This window comes from Rhodnius prolixus, unplaced genomic scaffold, assembly GCF_049639745.1.
Source record: "Rhodnius prolixus isolate KJV_2025 unplaced genomic scaffold, Rpr scaffold_9, whole genome shotgun sequence".
NCBI lineage: Eukaryota > Metazoa > Arthropoda > Insecta > Hemiptera > Reduviidae > Rhodnius > Rhodnius prolixus.
The window spans coordinates 24,052,202-24,079,831 of record NW_027411604.1 but is presented as its reverse complement, the minus strand read 5'-3'; the positions used below and the strand labels follow the sequence as shown (position 1 = coordinate 24,079,831).

The following is a 27,630-nucleotide window of genomic DNA, read 5'->3' as shown; positions in this document are numbered from 1 at the left end:
ACAAACGGCATTTTCAAAGCAAGTCGGCGTTAGGGCTCTTGTAAAAGAAATACTATCTACCACCTGACAGGACGTCTAGAAACTTTAAGATTAAACGATGTAAGAGTAAACTGTGTGCAATAACAACAGCACGGATTTCTGCATTCCAGTCCATTATACTGATATGAGGTAATTCTTGCCTTTCTTTTAACAAGCTCCATGAGGTAAGAATAAATACAAATCAATCTTAGAAGCTACTTCAAGATCAGTATAGAAAGCATGCAGTCATCTCCAGACATCCAGATATAACATAACGATATCTCCATTCCACAAACACCATATTCCAATTCATACATTGTAAATAACAAATTATGTTAATGAAAATAAAATAGGGTTATTTCTATTTTAAATATTTTAAGAGGAAGAAGACAAATTTAATTAAATAAAAGAAATACAAGTTTATTTAATGGAATTATTTATTTCAAAAATTACCAAAACCATTATTAATAAGCATGCTCAAGAAACTAAACAATAAAACAACCTAAACTTTGACAAGAATACTTTTTATTGTTTTATTTAGTAACATTACATTTTAACACCTTAGACAGTTAAGTACTAAACCCATTGCGCACTGTCGATCGATTGATTTCCAATGTCAACTCGAAGCTCTGCACGTGAGAAAACTTAGTCGCATGTCCAGAGTATTGTTGTGGCAATCACTGAACGTATCCGTTACATGGTATATTGCAAGTAACATAGATGGAAGTCAGGTAATCATGAGATGTGATTTAAAGATAAAGGAATTCAAATGTTTGAACCGCTTATTATAACAAAAAAAAAATGTCTCCAAATCTGGCTCATATAAATATTTATTTTGATTTTTTGTTTGTTTTTATCGTTCAGTACTTTTATGAGTAATATACGTTACTAGTCTTCGTTCACCAATTTACATGCTTAGTCGACAGTGCGTAAGGGTATATTAGATTTTCTACAAACTATTTTACTTACATAATGTCAATAATTATTATTTGTAACAAAACAAGAGTTCTTGATTAAACATTATTACTGAACAGTACACCCACATCTTACTACACAACAAAAAAAAAAAAAAAAGATATAGTAAATGAGAATTTAGGTAAGTCTTTTCTGTTTAATTTTCATTTCAAAATCCGCTACATGTCAATAATGTTGTACTTCTTTCTGACTTTAAAAGAAAAAAAAATGGATCTTGGTGAAGTTACTACTACGTTCTAGTATAACTGAATGAATGTTCAGGACTATCTGGATGGATTTTAATAATAGCAAATTACAAGTAGAATCAACATTTCAATGATCTATTAAAAAAATATATATTTGGTATCATTTACATGCACACAATGCAGGCAAAAAATAAATGATGTTCCCCAGCAGGCATGTCAAGAGGATACTGCACAAAATCCACACCATTCGTGAGATATTCATGCAAAATTGAATAATAAATATTGAGATCTTGTAGATGGGTTTAGCGCAAAACAAAAAAATAAAAAAAACCTTCAAAAAGGCTTTCTCAGTGTGGATATTGATTTGAGTTTTATACAATAATGGCTGAAATTGCTGTGATTGGTTGGAAAAGTGTACCTAACCTACCAATCCTTTCACAAAAGAACTTAATTCCCTTACCTTGAAGTCATGACTTTTTTTACAATTGCGAATGCAATTAATTTTGAGAATTCAAAATAGTTGCCAAAATAAATACTAACGAATGACTGTACAGGCAAGATAATGTAAAAAAATACATATTGATCGTGTCTAAAAATAAAAGAACCTGTATGAACAGTTTTTATCGTGAATTAAGCAAGTAGAAAGCTGAATGAACCCTAATACAGGGTGGGGCAAAAGGTATGAACCGGTTTTAAAGGGATGTAAAACAAAAACAATTCAACTTACTGAAATTACGTTTATATTGTTTAATTCAGTACAGAATCTAGTTTTTTACATTAAGTTTGAAAGATGATATCACGTAGGTGGCAGCCGCCAGCCGCGATGCACTCTTGAAGGCGAATTCTGAAGTTTTCAACCGCTCTTCTGCACATTTCGATGGGTATTGCCGTAAATTCCTCTCTGATTCTATCCTTAAGTTCTTCCTGGGTATGTGGACGATGTTTAAAAACTTTTTCCTTTATGTACCCCCAAAGAAAAAAAAATCACAAATGCTCAAATCTGGTGAGCGCGCTGGCCATTCCACGTCACCCCTCAAAGAGACGGAGGCGCTGGGGGAACACTTGCCTCAATCTCGCCATTGAAATCCTAGCAGTGTGGGATGTAGCCCCGTTCTGTTGGAACCAGATGTCTCCCAGATTAGTTGCTTCACTCAATTCTTCCAGCTCAGGTTCAAAAAAACACTTCCAACATTGTCACATAACGCTCAGCGGTGACAGTGACGGTTCGCCCATTATCCTCGAAAAAGTAAGGACCAATAATCCCAAATTGGGATACTGCACACCATACAGTCACTTTAGGGGCCATTTTCAAAAGAGGAAGTTACGGCAATACCCATCGAAATGTGCAGAAGAGCGATTGAAAACTTCAGAATTCGCCTTCAAGAGTGCATCGCGACTGACGGCCGCCACCTACGTGATATCATCTTTCAAACTTAATGTAAAAAAACTAGATTCTGTACTGAATTAAACAATATAAACATAATTTCTGTAAGTTGAATTGTTTTTGTTTTACATCCCTTTAAAACCGGTTCATACCTTTTGCTCCACCCTGTACATGGTATAGAAACAGGAGAGGGCGGAAAGCCGGTTGTTTCAATAATATGTTAAATTGTCTAAAAGATGCATTTAAGGAATTATTAAGGAGGAAATATTTGTAATAGTTTTGGCTCAGGCAAATGTTTACCCAATGTAGAAACATATTTGTAAAGAACATATGTGAATCCAAAGAAGTTAATATTAAAAGAAGACTCCTAAAAAAAAAAGTAGAAAATAAGTAACAGGGAATATTCCACCACTACTACAAAGGAACTCCAAAAATTTTGACATGCACATAAAGTAAATGGAAAAATTACATGAACATATTAGAGAACACTCGTTTCTTAAATTAATATTACATCGTATTTAGCACTTGATTAAAAAAAAAATGAAAAAAAGTCTACAGCAACCAAATAAACGCATTCAAAACTTAATAAACCAAAAATGAATCAATACCTGAACAGAAGTGGATTTAGTGTCAATTCTGGTATGAATATCCGGCGGAGGTATACCCACTAATGCTGATTCTACGTCATTACCAGTCAATGACGTTTGTATACCAACTTCATGGTAGATTTTTGTTTTCGCTCGTTGTTTTTTCGGATATGGTGGAATAGTTTTAGTTGTACTGGTTATACTTTTTTCATGATTCTCTTGTAATTGTTTCTTTCTTAAACTAGCCGCCCTATTTAAACTAGGCGATCGGCTAGTTCTACATTCAGTTGGTGATAAAAGATTTTCAGCAGATTTCCTACGTCTTCTAGGAAGCGTTGCGTATTTATCAAAAGCATTACTTTTTGTTTCAACTGGTCCCATTGAGGAGGTCATAGTAGTTAATTTTTTTTCATTTTTTATTTTACTAGCCGAAGATGGCCTATTTACTGACGAAGGCCAGCGGCCATCATCTGGTGAATTTATCTGAGGTGTACGTGCCTTAATAGCTGTACTTTTAGGCGTGATATTCTTCTGATCACCTGGTGTACGTACTGACTGTGATCTGACTAAAGACGATGGAGTAACCTTAGTTGAATTAGTTTTACCTAACATTGGTGACACTCTGGATGTTGGAGTACGAGATAATGAGCGCTCTTTAACCGTCGATCTAGATCTTGGCGTTGTACATTGATTCACACGTGACAGTCGAGAATCGGTTACAGCTTTCCTACGGGTAACCGCACAACTTCTTGTATTCGTACTAGTTACCGAACTACTCTCACTACCACCCTCGCTGGTTCCATCACAACCCTCCCGTTCATCGTGAGCTAATTGTACAGTCTGATTGATTAATTCTTCAGAAGAACAACAGTAACTGATTAAACTGGAATCACAAGAAGCGATTGGTGTTATTTCATTCATCATACAACCATTTACTTCAACACCACTATCACTGCCTTCTTGACACTTGCTATTGTTCACCACTTCAACGCTACTTCCGCCCAGGCGACATTCCAGTTCTTCCAGACTCATATTCTCATTCTTTTGGCACGTATCTTCATCACCGCCAGCATTTCCATCCATTTTTCAAACTTCTTAGTGCATCACTGAAAATTAAAATCAATATTAATTTAAATGTTCTAATAAAAATGTTCTTTAAAAAATAAAAATATACTTTAAATAGGTAGAAACAAAATAAGTGCAAAAAAAAAATCTTTAGGAACGACCATTGAATACAAGCCTCTTTTCCGAAAGAATACTTATCGGCCATCTTGTATTTTTTTTATTATTCTTTTTGTTCAAGCGAAAAATCAATTGGATCTTAGGGTTAAAGAAATATACTTAATAAAATTTAGGGATTATTTAAATAAATTTTAAGCTTAATTACATCTGATATTGGGATGCAGAGCTTTTTTCTAATGCAATGTCGGTAACCGAATAGGTTCTGGCTGAATAACAGCACTGCCCAAGAAAAGAAGGAAATCTGTGGATAGGCGACTGGTTCAGGAAGGCGTAATTATGTCGTGGAAGTCTAGTGCACAAACAAAGAGCCTTACATCTTCTTAAACATCAAAACAGAAAAAAAAGAAAAATGTGCGCACATCTCAGGAAGTTAACTATGCTCCACAAAAAAAGTGGCGCACTTTAAAAATGCGTTATTTTTCATCAATGTAACTTTTTTGTTCTACATTTCATTTTAGTTAGCAAATATAAGAAGTATAAAGTTACGGGAAGGCTATAATAAAATAAAAAATGATCTAAAAGTAATGAAAACCTTTAATTTAACAAAAAAGTACTTCTCAGCAAAAAATGAGTTTGGAAAAAAAATGTATTTCTTCCGATTAAAAAAAGAGAAAAAGAATTTTAGTAACGTGTATTGCTCGCATTACTGCATCCTATCTCCTCGGCATACTCCTTATTAAATCTCTCACGAAATCTTGTGTTAATTCCTGCCATATCTCCACCAGAGCACCTCGCAAATTCTAAGCTCCTGGGAGGATTATTTCTCCATCTTAATCGCCTACCCAGCTCATCCCAAAGATGTTCAATAGAGTTTAAATCCGGGCTGCGTGCTGGTCATCTCAGAACATGAAAGCCAGTATCGTGGAGATACTGAACAACACAGGCGGCAGTGGGTGGTCGGGCATTATCTTGCATAAAAATAAAATTCTCCCCAATAAATGGTGATAGGGTATCACATATTGCTGCAAAATTTCCCTCACATACAAATCTGCATTCAAGATTGCCCTGTTGAACACGTGGAGCTCAGTCTAAGCCCCCATAGAAATCCCAGCCCACACCATCTCTGAACCACCTCCGAATGTTAGTCTACCAGAAATATAGCACGGAGCGTAGCGCTCCCCAGGCCTTCGGTAAACTGGGTAAACCCATAAGATGCATAGAGAGTAAAACGGGACTCGTCTGAAAAGAGAACGTTTCTCCAATCGTCCTCAGACCAGTTGCGGTGTTTCCTAGCGAACTCTAGACGGGCTCTCCGAGGATCTACGGTGAGCAATGGTCCTGTGGCTTGCTTCCTAGAGCGTAAATTCATTTCAGCGAACCTTCTTCGTACGGTTTCGGCACTGACTGAAATTCCACGAACAATAAGCAGTGTTTGAGCTGTTTCAGAAGCAGTTGATGTACGATTTCTTAGAGTGTGAATTCTAATAAATCGGTCATCAAGTGCTTCTGTGGCTCTTGGTCGACCCGAACCTTGCCTGCGAGTGCAGAGGCCAGTCTCCCAGTAACGATGGATGGCTCTACGGGCGGTGGTCTCAGGCAACCTTAACGTTCGTGCTGCGTACCGCTGACTCCGTCCATCCTCAACTAATGCAATAATACGGGCCACTTGCTCTGCTGTAATTGAGAGTTTGCAATGCTTTCAGCTTGAAAAAAGTAGAAACGCAACTGTAGAGGTCAATAAATTTATTTACTGTTGAGGTGAAGTTCATGTTGTTGTTTACACAAAGACCGAAGGGGATTAAACGAGCAATTTCTTCTCTATTTACAAGAAACTTTGGACCTTGATTCGATTAATTGTTCCCTGACAGGTTATGAAAATAATTAAAACTAATAATCTTTCCCCAAAATGTGATAAAACAAAAAATTAACTCTTTTTTCAAAGTGCGCCACTTTTTTTGTGGAGCAGTTTATTTATCACACAATTTAGAAACAAACCCTTAGCAAGAGAGTGTTATTTCTAACATTTACCAATTACCGATACATACCTGAATTATTTTAAGACTATGGGCGACAAATCACTTACTTATTTTATAACTACCTGACGGCGATCTGATTCATAAAGCATTTTGAAATGAGATTTGAAAAATAAAATTAACATTTTGACTTTAACACAATTTAGACATTCAGTTCTTCAAAACTTGTTTACATTGTCTTTTTTCTGTATTCTTCATTCAACAGAATCCTACTGGCTTTCACAATCTTTTGGATCGATCTATTTTTTCGGGATGTGTCGGATGGAATAAGAGTTCTTAACTTCATTTAAAATAACTAGCGACGAGCAAGTTTTCACTTATCGTTTGCTCACTCATTTAGTGAGTTTTGGTATTAATCAATTTTTTACTAAATTCTATTTTTTAATTAATTTCTTTCAGGAAAGCTTCACGTAAAATTCTTCACAATTAACTTTCCAAATTAATTTTAATAGAGAGTAAAATGATAGATTGATTGATTGATTTTTTTAATAGCGTGGACATTCGATTTATAAAAAGTTATCTTGTAAATCTAGTTTCTTTGTGGAGTAGTCACACAGCATACCAAGTTTGGCCATTTACATCTTTTCGTTTTTTAAATATGGTTCTCCTAATTAAGTTGAAATTATTTTTGTTAAAGTATTTTATATATTAAAATACCTTCTCATGTTTTAATTAACTCTTGAGTTTACTAATAATAATAAAACAAAAATTGATAAGCAATTTATAAGCATTGTTAGGTAGGTGACGATGTAAGAGATAAATACTCGTACAATGGTAGAATAATTCCATCAGACATCAAATGACATTATTAATAAAAGAAGAATGCAGTCTTCCGTTTAAGATTTTAGCATTAACACTGCATTGCCAATCCGGCGTCAATTTGACTCCAAAAAAAATAGGAATGGTCTCTGTTTCCCCAAATCTCATAGCTATCCCGAAATGCCCTTAGATATGCTATCCCCACTCTCTCACCATTCGATAGTCACGAGCTGAAGACCGTGGAATTCTTAGTTTCCTTTTTGCAGAATTAGTTTACTTGAATCATAAGAGTCATTTTGACTCCAGATTGGCATTACACGTAAAATATATCGGAGTCATTTCGACTCCTGATTGGCAATATAAGTAGATTTTCTGTTATTAACTTGACTCCAGATCATTTCCTAAATGCTTATTTGATAAATTTACATAATTTTCATAGAAAGTATCAAGGCACAAAAAAAAAGCGCCTCTTTCTAGAATTGATTTTCTGTCCGAATTGCAGCAAAAACTTGGAGCAAATTGGGTAATTTCCGATCCGCGTCAACAGCGCACAGTAATTGAAAAAAGAGTGAATGTAATTTAAAAAAATGAAAAAGTCACTGATCAGAAGGCAGTCAATCAGGGTTCTAGGAAGTACTGAAATTACTGCGATCCTAAGTTGAAGTTAATTCCTTCTGCGTGAAATGTTAAAGCCGATTTGTGGACAAAATTTTGTTTTTTTCGATCTTAATTCCTATTCTTTCTCATCCTTTAATGCAAATTTTAGTATTAAAATTGAAATCAATATAAAAAAAATATGGAGTCAATATAACTCCACATTGGCAATAACTGACTAAGTTGGAGCATTGGCAATGCAGTGTTAAAAGACTTTACTGATCCATAATAGATTGTGTATTTGATGATCGAAATTCGAAGAAAAACCAACATTTCTCTAGATATTTTTTTCAACAAAAGAGTTTTGGCAATTTAAATAAGTTTCTGGCCATTTCCAAAAACATGAATCCAACTTTCTATACAAGTAAGTTGTTAGCCTGTTTTGTAAATACCACCCAAAAAACCAGAGTTGTTTTTTTGAGGACCGATTTTCTAAAAAAAGATGAATACAACACTTCTTTGTTCTCTCCAAAATCATTAATCAAACTCTCGCCACTTTCTATTATGTAATTAATAATAAATTAATATAATTAAAAGTTATAAAACTGCATTAATTTCATTAAAACTACCTATATATTAGTTTTAAAAAACCAAACTTTCATGTTACAGTCAATACAAACACTAGAGTTGGATTCGTTCATTTTGAGTTGTACGTCAGCGTTCACTATCATCTCTAAAAATTGAAATTTGGTTACACTTTACAGCAATCGTACACGAGAGAACCTCGCCAGAAGTTCCCTAAACATTATAGAATTGTAAAGAATATCCGGAACATCGACTTAATCCCAGTTTTTTAAAAAAAAAACCAGTTCAGTTAAAAGCTAAAACTTTCAGCATATTTAATAAGAATGAATAAAACTGTTTTCAGTAATAGCGTTATTAATAAGGAACGGATTTTTATGTATTTAAAAATGCCAAATATTTAATTAAAATATGCATTTATTTTCGTCAATTATGTGGAAAATATGTGATTTTCTTAAAATATTTTCTGGAATATTTAAGTAAAATGGACATTTTTTTTTATGAAAATGGATTTTTTTGGGGGGGGGGCAAGTTATAATTATTTATACAAGAAAAGAACATTTTTACAATTATAAATAAGTTTGTGGAAAGGGATATCTGCTCTAACCAACGCCCGACAGAGATCTGTACTCAGAGTAGACTTATTTGATGATGGAGATGTAAGGAAGGCTTGATAGGACGTCCTATCTTTCTTTCTGTTTTTATTCTCTATGTGCGATCCGGTGGCAATATGTTGGGTGACTTGGGAACGTTGAGAGCAAGAAACGCGCTTGTCACAAGCTGTGCAGTACAAAATGTCTCCACCACTTCGAAAACGTTCTGCTGGAAACTCGCGAAGATATTTAGCAACCAGTTGTTTGTTTGAGGCCGATGTTCGTGGCATTTCACCCAAAAAAGAATACACTAAGTGACCGAACGAAATGAATTGGACACTTCAACGAACGAGCTGAAAGAACAGACAACGTCAGACAACTTCAAAGAACTAACAAGTGCCCGTCACTGTTTAGCAGCATTCTGTGTAAATTACAATAACCATTGTACCCACTGTGATTCACAGCCCTACAGTCTGTGGTTCACAGTTCCTGTCAACCACCTCCCAATTATGAAAATATGCCCAAAATGAAAAATATGAAAAAATATGTACATATTTTGATTAAATATGTAGAAATATTTATTTATTTTAATCAAATATGTATAAATATGCGATAACATCCAAATATGTGGAAATATGTGAAATAAAAGTAGACTCAAACGGCTTAAAAAGTGTCAGTATGAATACTTCTAGTTGAAAAACGTCTGTAAATTGCCTAGAAAAAAATATGTAAATACATACGAATCCGTTCCCTAGTCATTAATATCATCTTAACATAATAAAACTATTTAACTTTAGTAAAAAGCTAATTACCTCATTTTGTTTAGATAATTTTGAAAAGTATTTTAAATAAATAAACATTCCACATAAAAGATGTTGCTCCTTTAAAAGTAAGAATTTACTAAATTTAGACGTTGAGCAGAATGAGATACTCTGTTTTAAGGGTAACTTCAGCTACCGCTACTGTACATGGAGGAGTTGACATGGAAACTCTCCCCCCAAGTTCACTTATGGCTTAGAGCCACCCTTCGGCTGAAACATCGATCTTTTCAAATATCCTTTTACAAGTTGGGAGCAAAAACATTTCTAGATAAAATCTAAAAAATGCTAAGCTACCGGTAACAATTTTAACTCAATAAATCGTAAATAAAATAAAAAAAAGAAATACGTATAATATTTAAGTCTGAATGAAATCTAGAATCCTTGGATTAGATTATACTCTCCTCTATTGGAACAGTAGAAACGAACATTTTATGGCAAAAATTACGTAAAATACATAAGGCTTCTCAGTTTAATTTTGGTCTAACACAACTTACTGATCTATCTAAATAAATGGCGTTATAATTAAGAAGTTTTTATCATTATTTTAGGATACATTGATCCATGGCACTTCTGGAATTGAGGAGTGGATAGGTTACCTCAAACAGCTTAATAGCTATTTATTTTAAGTCTTGTCACCATTGCAATATTAATAAAACTCAAGTAAAACTAGATTTGTTTCCGTTTTTTTTTACAGATTTTCTAGCAAACGGCTCTTACGATATTATCTAAACTTCGTATAATGTTCGTCTAGGTGCTTATCACTAGAATATCACTCACTCTCCATTCTTACCTACAAATACATTCGCTCCACACATTCATCATTCTACTATATACTGCTATTTACATAAACTACTGCTAATGGATGGAGCAGCACTCTGTGCTCCTGCCATCCTTATAGCTTAACCAAAATTAAAATCACGTAATCCTTCTCTAAGCATTTTCTTCCATTCATTCTAATTCGGCTATAGCTTTTAAATACATTCATATTTCATTGCTAGCTCTGCTATCGACTTAAGCACATAAATGTTGGTGGAGAATATAATGTCTTCGTAGTGAAATGGTGCATCTAAATACCTGTATATGTCGTCAAACATTCGTTTCCTTTCTACCACATAACGTGGACATATCATTATTATATGTTTGAAATCCTCCTCCTCATTGCAATCTACGCAAAGAGGAGAGGACCTTTTGTTGATCCTGTGAAGATACGATCCGCACACCGCGTGGTTCGCTCTCAGCCTGCTTATTGTCGTAACAACCCATTTATTAGTGACAGTTCCCTTAAACCATGGTTGTCTAGGTAACTGATCTGCCATAGTTTTATAGAATCTACCTTTATCACCATTATTGTAATCTGTCTGCCATTTTTGTAGTGCTGCTTTTGCAATTATACCCTTGATATCGGTGTGTGGTAATTTATAATTAGCCATTTCCCCACTATTGGTGGCTTCCTTTGCAAGTGTATCAACAATTTCATTCTCTTTTATACCACAATGATCCCTTACCCACAAAAAATTAATGCAGACTCCCTTCTCTTTAAAAATGGCAATAGTTTCTACAATCTCTGCGATAATGTGATTCATTCCTGCAGACTGGTTGTGTATATGTGATAATTTACACAACGCACTCTGGCTGTCACTAATAATGGTATATTTTTTCTCCGACAACGAATAAATATATTTTAAAGCCGTTAAAATAGCAATTAGCTCCGCTGTATAGATGGACGCCTCATCTTCTAATTTAATTATCGTAAAATAGTTCCGAACCGGATCATACACAGCACTTCCGACTTTATTATTGATTTTGGACCCATCTGTAAATAAACGATATGAGCCCGGATAATGGGAAGAAATGTAATCTTCGAAGGCCGCGGTTCTCATCTTTTCCGGTACCTTTATCAAGTCGAAGGAAGTGTTAACACTTAATTCGCTCAATAAATGTTCGTATTTTAAGTTGTACACATCTAACTTATTATTCGAATATACCTTATCTCTAAAGGTAGAGATTCTAATAAAACTTTCTGTGTAAATGGGGCCTTTCTTTTTTGTCCAATATTTGTGAGTGAGTCGTATAATGTTAAGAAACAAATATTTCTACATTTATTACAAACATTTTTCTCCCAAAATTCTATTAATGATACTTCTGAAAGAGAGGTGGATAGATTCCTTTTAAACTGTTAAAGGGATTTGAATTAAAGATAAACTAGACGTTCGGAGTTGAAGAAATTTTTTGAGTCATAACTTTTAAGACAAAATAGTTTCAATTTTTTAAATTTAATTTAATTATTATTTCCTTAACAAAAAGAATAAAATCACAATAATTTTCTGTATTAAGTAAGCTATTTATTATTCATGGATAATAACTAGTTGCAATTTTAATATACGAGGGTCGTTTGAAAAGTCCGTGCAAAGTCAGAGAGATAGCACTACTGGCGCGTATCGAGGTTACGTTTAGTTAGTAGCATCTCTTGGAAGAACACACACCAAGTTTCAGCCAGATCGGTCTATTTCTTTGTGTTTGGCATTCGTTTGAATCGAGGAAGTCGAGTGATTTTCAAAAAATGGACGAAAAAGAATTTCGTGTGTTGATTAAACACTACTTTATGAAAGGCAAAACGCCTCAGGAGACTAAAGAGAAGCTTGATAAACATTATGGTGACTCTGCACCTTCGATTAGAACAGTTTATAAGTGGTTTCAAAATTTTCGGAGTGGCCATATGGGCACAAGTGACGCTGAACGTTCTGGACGCCCTGTTGAGGTTACTACTCCAGAAATCATTGATAAAATATGGTGATGGATGACAGAAGAGTGAAGGTGCGTGAGATTGCTAGTGCTGTGGGCATCTCGAATGAACGGGTACATAATATTTTGCATCAACATTTGGACATGACAAAGCTATCCGCAAGATGGGTGCCGCGATTGCTCACGCTTGACCAAAAACGAAATCGTGTGAAGTGTTGCAAGAACGGTTTGCAGCTGTTCCAGAAGAATCCGCAGGACTTTAAGCGTCGTTTCGTCACTGTGGATGAAACATGGATACATCACTACACTCCTGAGACCAAAGAACAATCTAAACAATGGTTTACCAAGGGGGAATCTGCGCCAAAAAAGGCGAAGACCGTTCCTTCGGCCGGAAAGATTATGGCGACTGTCTTTTGGGATTCGCAAGGAATAATCCTCATCGACTATCTGGAAAAGGGTAAAACTATTACAGGTGCATATTATTCATCGTTATTGGACCGTTTGAAAACCGAGCTGCAAGAAAAACGCCCACGATTGGCGCACAAAAAAGTCCTTTTCCATCACGACAACGCACCAGCTCACACCTCAGCAGTTGTGGTCGCAAAATTAATGGAAATAGGGTTCCAACTCGTTTCACATCCCCCCTATTCTCCAGACTTGGCTCCCTCGGACTACTATTTGTTCCCCAATATGAAGAAATGGCTGGCGGGAAAAGGACGAAGTGTATAAGCCTAAAAGGAGACTATGTTGAAAAATAAAAAAGGTTTACCCCAAAAAATTAAGTAGTTTTTATTTTTGCACGGACTTTTCAAACGACCATCGTATTAACAGATAAAACGTAATTTACGAAATACATTTCTAACTAATGAATATAAAAACGTGAATTTCCTATCACAATACAATTGGCATTAAAGATTTTCCTATAAAACGATAACATCATGGAGACTAGGAATTTGACTTTTCTCTCAATGCTTGCAATTTTGGATCAAATTTATTACAATTACCAAATATTTTTTGCATCTGGGTTAAATTTAGTTTGTAATAGTGTGGAATGAATCAATTTATGTAAGAAGATAAGAGTTTATATTTACACTCTAAATTCTTCATTAATGAGTTGATATTGTTTTTATCCAAGGTTTTATTTTGTTTTGTTTTTACTTTTTTGTTTCTTTCAAAGAATTATTTAATGTATTTCTCCGCTAATACATTAACACCGTGTTGCTACAAAATATACAAAGTAATTACAAAGTTACGAAAGCAACAATATTTTATTTGTAACAGGCTGCCAATAGTAATCAATAGTAAATTCGGGAACGTTATTCTCTGAAAGACTTGGGGGGGGGGGCTTCGAAGCCCAAGGATTATCGTAAGATCCTGAGGATCAGAATAGCAGGATGCTTCTGTCTTGAAGGCTCTAAGGATCATTTTGGATTGGGGAAAGCCATTTTTGGTAAAGCTCTAATAAAACATCTTTCTAATTATCGCCGTATTATCAAATACCTACACATGAAACAAAAGCAATGAATATAACTGCAGTAGGGATCCTGAACACAGAACAGCTGCATGTTGAAATTAAAAAACAAACTTTAAATTAAAAAAATCAGATAAAAATAATGGGATACCCTCTTTCACAATGTCACTAAATCTCTGATATAATACTCGTAAAATAACAAGGCGTTTAAACTAAGAATCTATAATTAGTAAAGAACTATTTAAAAAGGTCCGCATTAGTATAGTATACATTATAGCGTACCATTTATAGCTTAATAAAAATACTTTTGATTAGGCTATAAATGGTAAGCCTAACCGATGATAAGGTCGGCGTTATTTCTACAGCTAATCGTAGTATAATCGTAGCCAAGTAATGTTATGCCGACAGATTGTCATGGCCATAGTTCAACAATGTAAGCAGGAAGTTAGTGTATGCATTGTTGCATACTTTTAAGCTTGTTTATAGATTCGATGAGTCTTGTTCTGTAAACTCTATGATGTTATAAAAAAAAATGCCAGCTTTAATCAATAAAAAGCCAGTTGCATATTTAAAAATATGACCAGTCCAATCTTATCTTTGTGATAAGAATATTGTTGTCTCACTTTGATAAAAATAAATCAAAACTATAAATAATTTTAGAACCAATTCTGTTGCCCACAACTGGTAAAGTATATAAATAAAATTTGCACATTTTTGCATTATTCCTATTTAAAAAATGAACGATAAGAAATCTTTATAATATGAAGATGCCGTTTATGGAACTGACATTTAATCAAACAGTAAAAGTAAGCCTGAAGTTTTTCATTCAAAACATTTTAAGGGAAGTGTTAATGGAATTCGATCGACCATTTTGTTTGAGATTCCGTAACTGTGGATATCTACATAAGAAGGTAGTTCTTGAAATATTCCCCTAAGTGGTGAAGTCAATACTGCGTTATCCATAGGGGAGCTAAGAGCAGGAGGTTCATCCTTAAACACATGTCACGGTGAAACAGGTGGCCCTACATAAATTACCACATATGTTCCACTGTCGTAACATTCATCATTTGTAATAGATCGGAGTATTTAAAATATCTACCTGTTTCTATTTTAGTTTTACGTACATGAAATTCACAATTACTATTTTAAAAAACTCCTCCATCTTTTCAAAATGGCCTTCGAAATTGTAAATAGCGAAAACGCAAAATACTTTAGTAATCCTTTTAATGATTGAACTAATCCCTTATCATCATATGAAAATCGTCACTACCGGTTAGGAAAAACAATATCAAGAAAAATGAAAATACAGAGAGTTGTACAAAATACTGAACAAAAAAAGAATAAAATTATTTATTTGATAGCAAATTTCACAATATATTATGAGGGATTCTTCCTCATACTTACTACCCCATCCTCACATCCTACCTAAAAGATCGATATTTCAGAGTCAACTGTGGAGCAGCAGACTCTGATATCCATCAAGCTCCAGCTGGTGTTCCTCAGGGCAGTGTCCTAGGTCCTCTTCTTTACTCTTTATATACAACAGATATACCTCAACATCCTAATAACATTCTTTCCACCTTCGCTGACGATACTACAATCTTATCTCCTCATTCCGATCCTCTTATCGCAACACGAGCTCTACAAACACACATCAACCACTTACAGGACTGGCTTTTCAAATGGCGAACTCTTAGAGACGGAAAATCCTACCTCCCATCTTCATGAACCAAACTCCTAAACCAACTGTGGACAAAGTACGCTACCTTGGACTGCACCTAGAACAAACGGTTGACATGGAATCCCCCAGACTAGACTGAAAAGACAAGAAACTAACCAACGCTACAAAACTTCTCGCCAGACTACTTGACAAACTTTCGAAACTTAACCTACAAAACAAAAGACTCTTATACCTGCTGTTACTGGGACCTATTTGGTCATACGGCATCGAAGTATGGGGATCGACTAAGCGTTCCAACTCACTACGCCTCCAGGCATTACAGTAAAAAATACTTCGAAAACTTCTTAACGCTCCGTTCTATGTTCAAAATCTCTTTCATTATACATCTTGCTAACACTCGTTTTCTCAAATTTCATTCCTCTACAGCAGCTCATCCTAACCCTCTCATAGAACACCTATCTTCCTCCAGATTACCAGGTAATCCTTTAAGGAGATTGAAGAGGAGATGGCCTCATGATCTACTCTTATCGTGAGAGCAGTATAGCACGTTACTGGTGTGACACCACTGGGTGCCTTCTCCACTCGTGATTTTCACGTATTTTTTTATCAGGTACCATATTTGCTTGTTGCAACAACCGTTGCAGTGGTAAATTCCAATAAAAGCTTTAAAAAAAAATACTGATAAGTTTATGTCCACGTAATTTACTATTTCACTTTTCTGTAATTAATAGGTGAACACTAACGATTCGACTCTTTACAGTTGTCTTCTTCAGTTTAATATTTATAGTTTTAGAGTTCAATTGAAAAGTTTTATTTAAATTATTATTAATGTTAAATTTAAACACACTTAGTAAAACAATAATAAATCATGGCCAAATTCACCCTAGTAAACAATACACTCTAATTGAGAGTCAAAAACTGACTCTTAAACTGACTGGAGTGACTTAATCGTTCTTGATTTGGAGTACAGCACTCTTCACGTAAATTCCAAATCATATTTCATTGTGCTGAAATTAGAAGTATAAAAATTGAGAGTCCACTAATAAAATATTTCTTGTTCAGAACGAGAAAAGGGAAAGTGTTAACAGAGTGTACCGCCCTTTCATTGATTCAACTAAATATCGATTAGATTTTGGGAAATTTCCTTACCTACCAAACTCGGTTAACGCCTTGTGACTATAATTCGATGACCTTAGGTCATTAGGATGGTTACCAATGTAAACTCTGCTTTTATAAATGGAAGTGCCTCATTTATTTGATTTATGTAAAGCCTTTATTCTATTCTAACCTAAAAAAACATATAAATAATGATCTACCCCCAGCTATATTTGACGAAAGTAATTTGATTATTGATTTATCAAACCCGTAGATTTTGAACTGGAATAGATAAATGTAAACATTGCTTGCTTTAAATGGCCATATTTTCCATCGATCTTCGACTCTATCGTTAAAGCAGATCTAAAGCAGTTTCATTGTCGTCGAAGTGCAATCATTGATTCGTATTTTTCCCCAATAATACTTTTTTTTTATTTTCAGAACCACTACAGTAACTGTTTAATTAAAGTACCACGATCAATACATTTCAATAAATAAAGATACTAATGAAACTCTAGATAAACACTGAAAGAGATAAAAATATTTATTAAAAATAGATATACACCGTGTATAAAATGGAGCTCATGTTCATATTGAGTAGGTAACTTGGTAGAGATAAAATCATTTAAGGAACTAGTCAGAACTTTTTTCTGTTGTTAATGGACATGCGGTTCTCAACTTCATCAGACTCCTTCGTTTGAATCAGGTGATTTATTTCTGGTTATTACAGAGCGTACGTTAAACATTGTTTAAAAAAAATAAATCCATTAAAAACGTTTATCAAGTTAATAATTAAGTCAGTCTGGATTAATTAATGTTAAGAGATAAATTCACTTTCTTTTACCGCTCGCTATTTCTTCTTTATTCACGATCCTTAACCTCAAATAGTTTAGAACAAGTATTACATGATGAAATTGCTTTTCACAGGATCGCTCGATGAGTAGAAGTCCCCCAGGTGAACTATTTTATCCATTTGCATTTAATTGTATGAATCCAACTTTAATTTTAACTTAATCTTAGTTTATTCAATATATTTCTTCATTCTATAACATTCTCTTTCATTTCAAATGGCCACTTTTCTTTTTGTAAATTTAAATAACGTCCTGAAGTGGTAAAATACAATCTTATGGTAAACAAAACATCTTCAACATTGTTTAAAAGCTAAGCAGAAAGGTCAAACGATAATCAAATCTGTTGATCTTTGTATTTCTTTTTATATAACAGTTACCATTGTCGTGAGCTTTCACTCGCGTTCTTTTTTTTAGAAAATTTACAATCAAATATTTAGAAAGTAAAATCACTGAATTAATGAATATTATATTATGTTTTATAGTAAATGTTATAATTTTTAACGAGACACGTCGATTGCTTTTAGTCTCTGGCGACTATTTAGCCACTTTTGATCTTATGCAATGCCGTACAATAGGAAGAAAGTAACAGAATATTTCCCATAAGGTTATTGTATCAATATGGCCGTGTTGTTTCTATTTTAGCCTCTGTAAGAACAGTATAGTTAAATGCTGTTCACCACAAAACGCTTTGTAGACTTATTCAACTTGTCAAGTGGTTAGGTGCTTATCGAGGGAGTTGCAGAGGATTTCTACCGCTGCATTGGACTTCCTCTTTTAGAAATTTTCCTGAAGGCGAAGGCTCTTTAGGCAATGTGAATGCTTGAGACTGCTGGTTGTTGGACACCACAAAACTTCCTTGGATGGAAAGGCCAGCTTATTATCGATTAGATTAATAAGATAGCTGCCTCCAAATTCAATAATTTTTCTCTGTAATTCTGGACTTTCGCAGAATTAGAGGGGTAAGACCGGGGTTTCGGTTGGTGAATTACTATTTCAGTTTTTATGGAAGGTTTACAGGGGGGGGACTGGAGTTAATTTGTGTTTCTGGGATTCTTAGTTTTTGGATTCTTATGGGAACGTGCCAGCTCTGACCTTATTGATCATAATCTGTCTTTCAAGAGGAGCTAACAACCTCCTACCACCTCAAACCAACTTACAATTAGAAGGCTGAACACAAGCCAACTTAAGTCGCCTATCCTTGAAATTGGACAGGAAGAACAAGCCCCAGGCGCAATTGAACAATCAATGGTACCAACTTCAAACTTGGAAGTAGAGGGTGCGAGTGGACTAAGCCTAACTCCCGGTCCAAGCAGGGGTATTAGAAGACCCCTATCCTCTTCTTCATCTACCTCCTCCAAAATATCTTATAACACCAAAAACACAAGGTCTACGAATGCTCAAGATAATGGGATCAAAACTCACAAAACTAACCCACCAAAAAGAGGGGGGAAAAGATAACAGCTCATACCCTAGATACTGGGTCCTTAACAAATAAAGAAATAACATGAGTATCATCCAGTGGAATATGAATGGATACCCAACACATAAAGAGGAATTGAGAAGACTAATTAGTGAAAAAACCCCAATAATAGTATGTCTACAAGAAACCCATCTTAAACCGACCGACAGATTGGTTGTACCCTACTATAACTGCTACAGAACTGATTATCTACAAGGGCAACGAGCTTGTGGGGGAGTAGCAATATTAGTGCGCGAAGATGTGGTCTGTCAAGAGGTAACTGTAAATTCTGGATATCAGGTCATTATGGTAAAAGTCAGCCTCCCTGCTCAACTGACAATCTGCTGTATCTATATCCCTCCTTCGCAGCGATTACTTCCCAATAATTTTAATTCCTTTTTACAACAAATCCATGGTGCTACCTTGCTGGTGGGGGACTTCAACGCTCACCACTCAGCTTGGGGATCAGACGTTAATGATGCTAGGGGTACAGTAATCATGGATGCCCTTGAAGAACATGACCTTATCCTTCTGAATGATGGTAATAAGACCTTTCTCTCATCTTCGTTTGGATCAATGTCGGCAATAGATTTGACTGCAACAAGTGCATCTCTGGCCACAAGATTTTATTGGAACGTCCTAACAGACAACTATGGAAGCGACCACTTCCCTATATGTATCAGTATACCAAACAGAATCCAACAACAGGTAAGGTCTAGCAGATGGTTGATTAAAAAGGCTGACTGGACGCTTTACGCCGAACAGACATGTATACAAGAAGATGAATTGATCGGAAATACGGACCAGAAGATGGAAGCATTTGGCAGAAGAATTTTAGCAGCAGCCCAAGAGAGTATACCAAGGTCAAAAGAACTGGCACATAGAATAACAGTTCCGTGGTGGTCAGAAGAATGCCGTGAAGCAGTAAAAAAACGTCGAAGGGCAATAAGGCAATTTAAGCGACACGGAACGAGAGAAAACTATTTACAGTATAAAAGGGCAAATGCCGAAGCAAGAAGAACAATAAAATTGAGTAAAAAGAAATCTTGGCAAAATTATGTATCCTCGCTGAATATGAATTCGTCTCTTAGTGATGTCTGGAATAAGATTAATAGAATAAGTGGGCGCGGTAGAATTAACTTAATATCAGGCCTAAAGAAGGATGGACATCTCTATATAGAACAATTGGAAATTGCTGAATGCCTGGCGTCACACATAGCAGAGTATACTTCAGACGATTCGTACGAACCTAGTTTCCGCAATATGAAAATTAGAGAAGAAAGGGAAGAGATAGGATTGCGACTCGATCTAGGAGAATCTTCCTTCTTAAACGTCCCTCTGACGATGGCAGAGCTAGAACTAGTTTTAGGGAGCTGCAAGAACTCAGCTCCAGGTCCAGATAATATACCGTATATATTTCTCACAAAACTGAGTATTCTCTCAAAACGCACTCTGTTATCGTTGTATAACCATATATTTTTAACCCATTCATTTCCTGCATCTTGGAGAATAGCTACTGTCATTCCAATTTATAAAGAAGGGAAAGACAAACTTTCACCAAAAAGTTATCGGCCTATTGCACTCACTAGCTGCATCTGCAAAGTAATGGAACGAATAATAAGCAATAGGTTAAATTATTTTGTCGAGTCCCGAAACCTGTTATCACCAAATCAGTTTGGTTTTAGGCAAGGGCGCTCTACTGCAGACCCTCTAATAATATTAGAACGTGAAATACAGGACGCGTTTATAATGAAAAAACAAGTGATGGCTATTTTCTTTGATATAAGGAATGCCTATGACATGGTCTGGAGACGTAAAGTCCTGCAAATACTGAACACTTGGGGAATAAACGAAAATGTTTTCATGTTTATAAAAAATTTTTTGCTAGAACGGAAATTCCGTGTTAGGGTCGGAACGAAGTACTCCAGGCTTCACACTCAACAAAATGGCCTCCCGCAGGGAAGTATATTGAGTGTATTATTATTTAAAATAGCTATTGATAGTATCTCCCGGTGTATACTATCCCCTGTAAAGTCGGTACTATTCGCGGATGATTTCGCGATCTTCGTTACCGTGGATAATATCTCAGAGGGGCAGTACATATTACAACGTACACTTGAAAGTCTATCTCAATGGTCTCTAGACAATGGACTTACATTTTCACCAGAGAAAACTAAATGTGTGGTTTTCTCCCGACTCCGGCGCGCACAACCAATCCCAACCTTACAACTGAATGGGATCCTGATAAATGTGACCAACTCTATTCGATATCTAGGCTTATTATTCGATAAATCACTCTCTTGGGTTCCGCATATCCGAGATCTGCGTGAAAGATGTCGAAAATCTATTAATCTGTTGAAAATATTAGCAGGCACTAAATGGGGTGCCGACAGGCAGGTAATGCTCAAGGTTTACCGTGCAATAGTTAGGTCCAAGATAGATTACGGCTGTTTTATATATGCATCTGCTAAGAAGAGCACGCTAAAACAATTAGATGTTCTACACAATCAGGGCATCAGGATATCATTGGGAGCATTCAAAAGCAGCCCTGTACTAAGTTTATATGTAGATTCAGGTGAACCTCCGCTTTCGTACAGACGCCGTTATTTGGCGACAACATTTTATGTTCAGCTGCTGGGGAAAATGTTGAACCCAAGCTCCAGAACAGTTAAGCATATACCCCTCGAACAAAAATATAACAGAGCTGTACGGGCAACTAAACCGTTCGGGCTAAGGTGTAAAAATCTTTTGTCAGAATATGGATTTGTGATCCCACAGTTATTCAAGTACCAGTTACAAGCGACCGCCCCCTGGTTAACTCCGCCTATATTCTTAGACCTGACTTTACTAAAATATTCGAAAAGTTTGATACCGGATACTGCCTTAAGGCTACACCTTTTAGAAATAATTACTAGGCTGAACCCCGAAAAAATACTATATACAGATGGATCGAAAGACCAACAGGGATGTGGTGCCGCAGTAATAATTGAAAATCGAAAATATAGGTTTGGTCTACCTGCCGGAAGTAGTATATATGTTGCGGAGCTCTATGCAATTTACATGGCCCTAAGTGCAGTAGAGGGGACTACTCAGGGTAGAGTTGCCATATGCTCCGACTCAATCAGCGCCCTCCAGTCTCTCAGACATATATACGACAAACACCCAATTATCCAGGACATCCACACAGTGTTGTATAGAATGGAAAGAGAAGGAGCAACAGTTGCATTTGTCTGGGTACCCGGTCACTCGGGAATTCAAGGTAATATAGATGCTGACCTGGCAGCCAGAGAGGCCGCACACATGGAGGTAACCATGGGAAGGTCCTTGCCAGCAGACGTGGCGAAGCAGATTAGAAGCTACATTTATGAATCCTGGCAGAATGAGTGGTCCCAGGTGACGAATAATAAGCTTAGGATGATTAAAACTGTCGTCCAAGCCTGGGACTCCTCATCGCGGGACAACCGCAGAGAAGAGGTAGTGGTTTCTCGCCTGAGGATCGGCCATACCCGGTTGACCCATGGTTACCTCATGTGTCAGGATAGCCCTCCTACATGCGGTTCATGTAATGAACCCTTAACTGTGCAACATGTTCTGGTGGAATGTTCCGAGTATGAGCAATATAGACAGCGCCACGGTGTTCCGCACTCACTGGAGGAAGCCTTAGCAGATGACCAGAAAAGAATAGACAATGTAATAAAGTTTTTGAAGGAAATTAAATTAATTAACAGTGTATAGGAAAATAAATTAATATATAGAATCATGTATATACAAAAATTTTAAAAATGTATATATTGTATTTAATTGTATATAGGTATGAATGTGATTTATAGTGTGAATGAGTTAACTTTAAGTACAGTGTGTATAGCTTTAAGAATGGAGTTCCGTAAGTGGCTGTCCTAGCAAAACGTTGGGTATAAAGTTGGCATATGAACTGCCACAGAGAGGTGAAGGGCATAATAACCACTCAGGTTCATTGCCTTGAAAAAAAAAAAAAAAAAAAAAAAAAGAGGAGCTAACTGCCATTTCATCGACATCTACAGTACTTCAATTGACGAAATTTTACTCAGACTGATATTTGGTTCTTCACAAGTGGCCAGATAATCAATCATCAAGACCCTGACGTCCCCTAGGAAGAAACTAGTCAATATCAAACTACCAGTTCTACTTCTTTCAATTTTGTGCTGGATTTTAGGACGCAATGAAAACTGATACAGTTTCTTGGGTCCATAGGATAGTCTAGAATCCTAGAGAACGAGTATGCTGATGAAGCGGAGTGGAATTTCATTAAATATAATGACTCCTCACTCTGTTATCACTTCAACCAAACGGTGTAGTAGAATTAAGGAAATATTCAACATTTATGTGGAGTAAAATAAAAATATATAGAATAGATGATTAACCATTAACCAGTTAAGTGTGTTTAACTCGTATATACGTCAAACCAAATCTCTATTACGGTGCATTCAACGTGCATTCGTTGTGAAAAATATAAAATTGCAATTAACTATAAAAACTCGAAATTTTAATAAAATACAATAAGAATATTATTTGGTGGGATGTTTCCCTTTTATCTTACCAATAGAACTGCGGTGGGAGTCAGCCAAATGATAAGTGGTTGGTACATGTTTGGTCACCGCATTAGAGATTGGGGAATTACGCACACAAATAGAAGCTCTCAACCCTTGTGCAATGGCCGTTTTTACCTTAGATAGATGTTCAGACCTCAGTACAAGCATAATTTCATTTTGCACAGAATTCAAAGCTCTTTTCTTCCTTGTAAAAGCTCTTGCGTTCCCTAGTTAACTAGAGCAATGCAAATGTGAAGCGGTGCAAGATTTTTGAATGAGCATTCTAATCTCAAACCCCAGAAATTGCCGAAAAAGTCGCTTGCAGTGACTATTACGACTATTGTAAACTTTTGGTTGTTTTGCCGTGCGTTCGACGTGTACTCAACGTCATTGTCTTGATTTTAATTCCGCACACTGTGGGAGGGTTTTTTAAAAAACTAAATTCCACGCTTAACTGGTTAAGCCAGCCAAAAAAACAAAATAAAAAAAACTCCTTAAAAATTATTTAAACCTTTAAAAACACGTTCCAAAAATTGAAGAGAGTTGTCCGACCAGATCAAAACCATTTTTAACAATCAATGCATAAAACGCATCAACAAAAAGGGTAATTTTTACATTACACAACATTTGGAAAGTCCAAAAAACATAAATGAAAATCAAAATGGTGAAATTACACTTAATTATCGAATTTAAATGCAAAATTTATATTCAACCTTAACTTTATAGAATTTAAATACCATTAAAAAAAAGAGAAATCCTAAAAAAAAGATTTTGTAAAAAGAGTATTATTACCAAAGTATCAAAATTGATTTCATTAAACTGAAGTCTGAATATTTTTTTCTTTTTATAAAGTTTTTAAAAATATATTCTTATAGTTTTATGACTAAAATTGAAGTTCAATAACGTTAAAATTGTATGTTAATGAAGATTTTTATAAACTTTTGTCTAACTTGAGAGTATTGATTGTTCTCCGGATTTCAGTCCAATTTGAATCCATTTTTGTCTATTAATTGTGGCGGCAAATTTAATTTGTAATAGTTTTGTTTTGCCACTAAGAGAAGGTTCAACAAGTGAGAGCAAATTCATTCCCAATGAAAAGTCTTGGTTAAGTGAAAATGAGGGTTTAAAATTCAAAGTGCGCGTAGTAATATTAATAGAAGGGAAATGAATGCGAAGATGCAACTCATCCAGTATGTTATTACTTATTTCCGGATTGTTAGAACTCTTTTTTTTAAACAGGATGCAATCAATCACACATTTGTCTGAGGTAACAACTTCACCTGCTATTATCTCTCTATTGCAATCGTTATAACCAACTAGTAATAAATTACCCAGCGTAATAGACAATGTAAGCAATAAAGTTTAACGAAAACAAAGCAGGATTCCTGACTTTTTAACAAGGCCAAAATTATCAAATCACGGGGAAAAAAAGTCACAGAAAGAATGAATGGTACACTTCAACAATGGCAGTATCCTCCAAACACTGCATAAACACTCTTAAATTGTAAAAAATATTATCAGTATATTTTCAGCTTTAGATAAGATATTCGAAAGTAGTTGAAACATTGTGGAAAAAAAAGCCGTTTTGGTTTACCGAAATTATTAAGTTTATTAAATAAATATCAATTAATTGTAGAAATTGATCTCATAATTTTGTCATCAGGGAATTATGTTTCAGTCCGAATAGTTCTGAGGCTCATGGTTGATGTTTACTAACTTATTCGGCTATTTCACATCTAAGGATTGTCGTTCAGATAAATGCTTCTCTCCTAAACTGCTGATCTTGGCAGTTTGCTTGCCTCAGACCGCTGACAGCCATCTCCTTCACCCTTTTCTCTACATCCACATTCTTTGGCGGTCTTCTTCTTCTTTTGTTCCATAAAAAGATCCTTCCTCTCACTATCTCTGACCATCTATTCGGGGGGTATTCTCTTCTAAGAACATCTATACAGCTCCTTTTCCCAGGTCTCTCCTCCACCTTTCGTATTCTTCTATTTCCGGATTAACATCTCTATTTCTTAATCTATCTTTTTGCACTTTTGGAATGCACCTCTACATTAACCTACTATTCTGTTCTTTAAGAGTCACTGAGGCTCATAGTTCAAATCTACGTGATATAAGGCTAAAATACCATCGACAGGGTTATTATTATAACTTCATTGAAAGACTAGCATTCAGTAAAATAGGGGCTAACTTCTATTCTACAGGTTGATCAGCGTCTAGACTCCCAAAAAGCCCATCTATATCAAATTTCCAATCGAATGACACTTTATTCTAAAAAACAGTACATTAAAAGTGATTAAAACTAAAGTAACAACAAGAAAAAGGATAGACAACAACCTCTCCCCAAAATTTATCTCCAGATCTATTTATTGGGTCTGCGTTGGTGCCAAAAAGTTCATTTATAAAGGAGGTTATCCCCTTTATTTTGAAGAAAATTTGGGAATGTTATTTTTTATTTTTATGAAAGGTGGAAAAAATGGTTAAAGTTGGGTGTTTTTCAATATTACGCATTTTTGTGTACTTTTTGATGATCAATCCTCGTACAACTGCCCTGCCGAACTGTTTTACTGTTTAGTTTGTATTTAATAAAACCTTAATAAAAATAAACAAAATTATAAACAGTTGAAAATGTCTAATCCTATGTAGAAAACCAAAATTGCATCTCTAAAATTAATATTTATAAGCTATTCTTTTTTCTCTCTTAGCACCATTTTGAATACCATAGCCCAATTAAGAGTAAATGAAGTAAACGCTTTTTCTAACATATTTACACCTGGAATACAAGAAAACAGCGAACCTAAATCTTACATAAGATGAAAGGAGTTTAGGAGGTTAAAGTCCGATTAGAGCCGGTGCAGGTTGTACAATAGAAAAGTGAGAGGCAGAAGACGCTTAGTAAATCAAGACACGGGTCTCACACGCCCAACTATAATGTACATGGCTTCAGATAAAGGACCACACGGAATAGAACACTACTGCAATAAAGATGCGCTTCACGTTCTTTACCCACCTTTTACTCTAGGCATTTGCTACTTGTTACTAGAAACCTCCAAATTTTAAATAATTGCGATGAAATATACATACTTTTAAGACATTTTAACCCCAAAGATACCTTTAGAACATCAATACGACGGGAATACGAAATTTGATGGAAATGTAAAGCTCCAAAACTTTATTTCCTTACATCATCGCCAATAAATGAGCTAAAACAAAGAAATTCAGCCCAAATGTAGAAGTAAATCAGTACTATAATTTACCATATTTTTGCTGATATTACACCTATAAAAATGGAAATACAGCAATTTGAAATTTGAAGGAAATGGAACTACCCAAACTTTATCACCTTATATCTCCTCCAAAAATTGAGCTATAACACAGAAATTCTGCACGATTGTAGCAGTAAATGAGTACTATAATTTACCACATTTTCGCTGATATTACACCTATAAGACAGGAGATACAGCGATTTGAAATTTGAAGGAAATGTAAACCACTCAAACTTTATCACCTTGTATCTCCTCTAAAAATTGAGCTAAAACACAGGAATTCTGCATGATTGTAGCAGTAAATGAGTACTATAATTTACCACATTTTCGCTGATATTACACCTATAAGACAGGAGATACAGCAATTTGAAATTTGAAGGAAATTTAAAAGACGCAAACTTTATCACCTTGTATCTCCTCTAAAAATTGTGCTAAAACAGAGGAATTCTGCACAATTGTAGCAGTAAATGAGTACTACAATTTACCACATTTTCGCTGATATTACACCTATAAGACAGGAGATACAGCAATTTGAAATTTGAAGGAAATGTAAACCACGCAAACTTTATCACCTTGTATCTCCTCCAAAAATTGAGCTAAAAAACAGAAATTCTGCACGATTGTAGCAGTAAATGAGTACTACAATTTACCACATTTTCGCTGATATTACACCTATAAGACAGGAGATACAGCAATTTGAAATTTGAAGGAAATGTAAACCACGCAAACTTTATCACCTTGTATATCCTCTAAAAATTGTGCTAAAACAGAGGAATTCTGC

At 35.3% G+C, this 27,630-nt stretch overlaps 1 protein-coding gene across 2 annotated transcripts in view; it reads right to left on the bottom strand.

Annotated features, from left to right (window-relative positions):
- corn (microtubule-binding protein cornetto) overlaps nucleotides 1-27,630 on the bottom strand; it is a 114,368-nt gene that overhangs the window by 14,705 nt on the left and 72,033 nt on the right. For both annotated transcript variants that reach the window (XM_074128852.1, XM_074128853.1), the window contains one exon: nucleotides 3,171-4,255. In XM_074128852.1, coding sequence (XP_073984953.1) covers nucleotides 3,171-4,232 — 1,062 coding nt within the window. In that variant the 5' untranslated portion in view covers nucleotides 4,233-4,255. The remainder of the gene's footprint in view (nucleotides 1-3,170; nucleotides 4,256-27,630) is intronic.